Raw genomic sequence first — 6,278 nt, 5'->3', positions numbered from 1 at the left:
GGCAAAAGAAATGACCCGGGTTTCAACAGAACTACTGCTTCAGGCTTGAAACAAACTCTACGCAAGCACAAAAATGTGAAATGCGATGCATTATCTGCGTTGCCACAAGTGGCGATATTAACATAAACTGAAGGGAATCTTTCTGAATAATAAGGATTAATGGCACAAACATTTGGAAACTGCACTTGCAATGTGTCAGCCAAGTGAGCACGTCTGCGTACTTGCGTGAAGTATGTTTCTGGCCTTTGACCTGAATCTGGAACATTTACGCTTCTATACGTCGCATGTAGAACCTGAGAGTAAATCAACAAAGCTGATCAAATCACCTCACGAGTTTGGCTGTGAACATGCTTCGTAAAACCATTCATTTGCGATTTTAGAGTTATGGAAGCCTATTTCTGCCACTGAATAAAAAAAAGGTAATTTTGACTTTTTATCTCACAATTCTGACTTTTTCCTTAGAGTTGTGATATAAACTCGCAAGTTTATATCTTGCAATTCTGACGTTTTTTCCTCACATTTGTGAGTTAATATTGCACAATTCTGACTTTTTTTCTTGCAATTCTGACTTTTTTCTTGCAATTGTGACTGTCTCAGAATTGTATCTCGCAATTCTGAGATGAAAGTTAGAATTACAAGTTTTTATCGTGCAATTCTGAGAAAAAGTCAGAATTGTGAAATGAAACTTGCAATTGCAAGGGAAAAAAAGAATTGTGAAATAAAAAGACACAATTACCTTTTTTATTTTGTATTCAGTGGTGGAAACAGACTTCCATACAGTCGTGCTTCAAAATCAAAAATGAGGCTCTGATGAATCAGGGAGCCTAAATGGAGAGCCAGGTCATGCAGTATGTCATGGTTTTTGCCATAGATCTTTTTTTGGGAAATCACACCAGTGAGCACAGATTTTAATGCAAGATTGTGTACGTGTGGAAACACTCTTCTGATATCACCTGCACAGGCTGTTCAGTTACACAACGCACAAATACACCCACACACGCTCATTCATACCTGCACGCATTCACAAAATACCATTTAAAATACAAATCAATGAATTATAAGTCATATTAAAGAAGAAAAAATATCTGGACTTCATCTTCCCTATTTGACCCCCAAAAAAGTGATATTTACAATCACACTGTGACAGATCAACAAAGACCTACACGGGTCTTTAAAATTACAAAAAGAAGTTTTCCATTTGCGTATTTCTTTTTTCTTGTCTATTTTTTTGCCTAAAATTCACAGAGCATTAGTTGAACAGCAACTTTTCGCCCTCAGAAGAGTATTTTCTCTAAAGTAAAGGACCTGTTGGCTAAAAGAAGCGCTATGTTGCAAGCAGGAAATAAATAAAAGTACAACAGCAAAACAAAAATATTCTAATAAAATAAAAATGAGACCAGAGGGAAAGTAACTGAGAAACTACGAGGAGAGTTTTCCTCTGTTTTAGTTAAAGCTCATTTGCCCTGAGGGCCAGTTTAATGGTAGTTTGCTTTATTTTATTTTTTTTTCCTTTTCGTTTTTGTTATATACATCTTTTTTTGTCGTTTTCTTTTAAATTTATTCAGAGACGGGGTGAGTGCTCTCTGAGGTCTCTGGCGGAGAGGCCTGTACATTTTTTAAGTGCTTGGCAAAAATGAAAGGATCACTAGTAGTCTTCACACACACATCCTTCTAAAAACGAATGAAAAATGACACTGAGGGAAACTGATGATGTCTGGGAAGGGTGGAAAGGTGCGGGGGACTCCCTGGTGTTGTTTCATCTTTTCTCTTTCCGTTCTCCTTGTTTTGCTTCAAGTGAGGTAGAGTGGCTTATCCCTGCCTATCATACTGCCACTGCGAAACAATGAGAAACAAATGAGCGTCAGGAAAATGTTAATGTCTTGCTTTTTAAAAAAACTCCAAAAGTTCTCTTGAGAGAATTTTCAGCCAAAAATGACAATTGTGTCATTATTGACTCACCCTCATGTCACTCCACACCAAAATTCAAACCAATCCATCGAACAAAAATAAAGATATTGGCCAAAATGTCTGAGCAACCAAAAAAAGCCTCAACATCGTAACATCAATCCTAGGGCTGTGATGAAGAAAACGCATACGGAATTGCAGAATCCAGTCATAAAAATGGAATTTACTGTACAACACGGAATGTCACGAAATTTTTAAAATTTTGGATGAATAAATCAAAATAGGGTCAGTACATTTAAATCACGACACTGACTTGTATTATTGAATTATTGAGATTTTTTTTGTAAAAACTGAATAAATTAAGTTATTTGTATGAATTAGAAATGCTTTTTGATTATTAATTAACCATTAAAATGGAATCCAGAAAAAAAATAAACAGAAAACACAGAATTTGTAAAAAAAAAAAACCCCCCAAAAAAACGGAATTTGAGAGAAAAATTAAAAATAATTCATAGGGCCCTAAAAATGTACTTTTTGGTAAACTTTTAATAAATTGATGTTAAATTGTATTGATTTATCCATTAAACGGAGCCCAGAAAAATGAAAACCGAAAAAAAAAATGTAATCCAGAAAAATTACAATGGATAGAAAATGGAAATAAAATGGAATTTGAGAAAAACATAAAAAGGATTACAGTCATCCATAACACCTGTGCACTGTATTCACTCAAAGTTTTCTTCAGATCTATCATATGACTTTAGAACACTGAAAAAACTGCTCATGAGTCATATGGACTGCAGTCATGAAACTTAAGATGTTTTTTGTCAATACTTTAGAGCAGTGTGAACATTCGGCTAAATATCTACTTTTGTGTTCGACATAAGAAAGAAAGTCATACAGGTTTGGAATGACATGAGGTTGAATAAATAATGACAGAATTTTCATTTTTGTGTGTACTAGTCTTTTAACTTTGTTATTGTATGTGTTTTTTTGCATTGCATTGTTATATTACACAATAAATAATTCATGCCGCACTGCTGTGAAACCACACATGCTGCTTGCACACGCTCAACGAGTCCCCTGATACTATGACACACGTCTCGTGGGACAAGCGCAGTTAGTATCGTAACAAACACACTGTTTACCTGCAGTGGTTTCCGCCGCATTCCCGGTTGCAGTACTCGCTGTCCCAGTCGGGGTTCTGGCCCGCTGGGTTCGGAGCCCCTGGAGACTGAGACCCCCCCACGCTCTTCTGATACTCGGACTGTAAGTGAGAGAATCCCTGGGAGAGAGAGAACACGCATACAGTATATTATTAGCATTTTTAGGCCAGAAACATATGCAAGTATGCAAACATGAATGCTTGGCCAATGCAATGCAAGTGTGAGGCCCTGATTTACATACTTAACATACAAAACTGTAATTTTAAATAAATTCTGAAAATGTAAAGCATGCTATTTAAACATTTAAAATGCATTCTAAGAATTAAACCTATCGTTTATTTCTCACTTCTCATTTTCTCACAGCTGATAAAATGTTCTCTTTTATTGCTTCACTGCAGGTAGGTGCTAAACGCTGATGGTGCTTTGGAAAATCAGACCTTTTCACTTCACACGGCGTCTTTTGACAAAGACAACACCTTCAAAACAACACATCCTCCACCCCAGTTCTCACTTCATCTCATTTCACCTCACACTGCAACCGCACGCTTAAGATGACCTGTCCTTTTCCAACTTAATTTGGTAACACATGGTAACAGTCAACAAGATTATTTGCTGCTAAAACTTTGATCACCACTATTACTGTCTTAAACAAAAACCAGGGGATAAATACTGTGTGTTTCATTGGATTTCCACATAAAAATAAATTTTTAATTGACGAAAATTACACTTTAGATCATGGCAAGTTTGGAATGGAATACTACCATACTGTTCACTGCACACTGCAAATATACACTGCATGCTATTTTTTTCCCAAAATAGTCATTTCAATTGTAGCATCGATAAATGTTACTATGGCCATATTTGGAATATGTTATATATTGTATTATAATAATAATAAAAAAAACTATTAAGAGCAGTATGCAATGATAAACATTTCTAAAGTTATATTCACTGCATACTGTGCATTACATACTACAATCTTTTTTTCCATCTATGCAACAATAAATGTCCTCCCCCCCCTCCAAAATAGTAAACTGTAGCATTGATAAATGTTAATATGGTCATGTTTGGAATGGAATGGAATTTATGTTATGTATTGTATAAATAAATAAAAATACTATAAAGGGCAGTATGCAATTATAAACATTTCTAGAATTATATTCACTGCATACTGTGCATTACATAATATACATTTTTTTGCACTAGGCAACAATAAACTTTTCTAGGGCTGTTTACAATTAAACACTGTAGTACTGTTGTATACAGCATTGTATACTGCTTATTATTTTAAAAAAGTAGTATGTGACACACTATGCAACAATAACAGTAAAGTGCCAGACAGTAGTATGAAACCTCATGTTTAAATGAGCAAATGACGTCCATTTATCATTTCTGGAAAAAACATGTCATTTGCATTTAGAAAACCAAATGAACGCTGGAAATGGAAGGTCAAGTTGAGCGCATTGCATTATAGGATACAGTTGTACAGTTGCACATTGTTGTACAGTTGTACACAAAGCAGTCATAAGTAGCACAGGTATATTTGTATAGCCAACAATACATTGTATGGGTCAAAATGATACATTTTTCTTTTATGCCAAAAATCATTAGGATATTAAGTAAAGATCATGTTCCATGAAGATATTTAGTAAATTTCCTACCGAAAATATATCAAAACTTAATTTTGGATTAGTAATATGCATTGCTAAGAACTTCATTTGGACAAGTTTAAAGGTGATTTTCCCAATATTTCGATTTTTTGCACCCTCAGATTCCAGATTTTCAAATAGTTGTATCTCGGCCAAATATTGTCCTATCCTAACAAACCATACATCAATGGAAAGCTTAATCATTCAGCTTATTCATGTATAAATCTCAATTTCAAAAAATGGACCCTTATGACTGATTTTGTGGTCCAGGGTCACATTTTAGCAAATTTCTATGCACAGTATTCAATGGCAGTGTGCCGTTCCAGTCGCACCCCATAAACACAAGCACGTGCGGTGTTTCGCAGCATGCACACTAACCTGCTGTCCTGGGGGTGGGGAGTGCAGCGGAGGCTGGAGGCCCATCTGGTGAGAGATGATTGGCTGCGACTGGACTTGCTGCATGCGGATTGGCTGGTTGAGGAGGGAGCCCTGGTGCAGAGAGAGCTGCTGGTGGAGGGGAGGGCTGATCTGGAAGGACGCTGGGGGGGAGGCACTGAGTGCGGGCAGCATGGCCGAACGGGGCAGGCCGTGTCTGGGAGCCCCCGCTGCATAGCTCTGGAGGTCCGAGAGAGGGAAGGGGCTGGGGCCCAGATACGGGGAGGAGGGCTGGGGCGGGACGCTGTACAGGGGGGCGTTGGGGGGCATCATGTGTGATGATGCCTGACTAGACTGGGCGCTTTTGCTCTCCACCGGGTCACTGTAGGTCTGACAGAGAGGAAGACAGAGAACATGCACATCATATTTATGCTAGTGCAGGGCAATGATTAATAGCAATTAATTACATCCAAAATAAAAGTTTTTGTTGATTTACATTTAGTCATTTAGCAGATGCTTTTATCCAAACGACTTACAAATGAGGACAATGGAAGCAAATCAAAATCAACAAAAGAGCAATGATAATTTTTGATAAATAATACGTTTCCAGCATCTCTGCATCAGTGCAAAATATAGCAAATACCACTGCACAACACATTATTTATTGACAATATTCATTTACATTTAGTCATTTAGCAGAGGCTTTTATCCAAAGCGACTTACAAATGAGGACAATGCAAGCAATCAAAATCAACAAAAGAGCAATGATATGCAAGTGATATAACAAGTCTCAGTTAGCCTAACGCAGTACACATAGCAATTTTTCTTTTATTTTACTTTTTTATTATATAATAAATAAAAAAGAAAACAGATAGAATAGAAAAAGAATAGAGCAAGCTAGTGTTAGAGGCCTTTTTTGCTTTTGTTAATTTTATAATAAATAAAAAGAAAACAAATAGATAGAATACAAAAAGATTAGAAAAGCTAGTGTAAGTTAGTTTTTCTTTTTAAAGAATAGAATTAGAAGTGGGTCAAATATGGACTAACCCAACTTTTGGGCTAAAAATTTTATATAAAAATTTAACCCAACAGCTGGATTAGACCATATTTGACCCAAAGTTGGTTTGAAACAACCCAGCATTTTTTAGAGTGTACATTGTACAAACACATTTATTATATAGAAAGC

The 6,278-nt window shown here is 36.3% G+C and overlaps 1 protein-coding gene across 1 annotated transcript in view; it reads right to left on the bottom strand.

Annotated features, from left to right (window-relative positions):
- Window positions 1-733: 733 nt before the first annotated feature.
- LOC107666148 (TOX high mobility group box family member 2-like) overlaps window positions 734-6,278 on the bottom strand; it is a 134,242-nt gene continuing 128,697 nt past the window's right edge. The window contains exons 7-9 of the mRNA XM_016457322.1: window positions 5,096-5,482; window positions 3,051-3,187; window positions 734-1,833 (exon numbers count right to left, since the gene is read on the bottom strand). Of these exons, the coding sequence (XP_016312808.1) occupies window positions 1,791-1,833; window positions 3,051-3,187; window positions 5,096-5,482 (567 nt within the window). The 3' untranslated portion in view covers window positions 734-1,790. The remainder of the gene's footprint in view (window positions 1,834-3,050; window positions 3,188-5,095; window positions 5,483-6,278) is intronic.

Source organism: Sinocyclocheilus anshuiensis, unplaced genomic scaffold (genome assembly GCF_001515605.1).
Source record: "Sinocyclocheilus anshuiensis isolate Anshui unplaced genomic scaffold, SAMN03320099.WGS_v1.1 scaffold447, whole genome shotgun sequence".
Lineage (NCBI taxonomy): Eukaryota > Metazoa > Chordata > Actinopteri > Cypriniformes > Cyprinidae > Sinocyclocheilus > Sinocyclocheilus anshuiensis.
The sequence above is the reverse complement of the archived record's forward strand: the minus strand, read 5'-3'. Positions and strand labels throughout refer to the sequence as shown.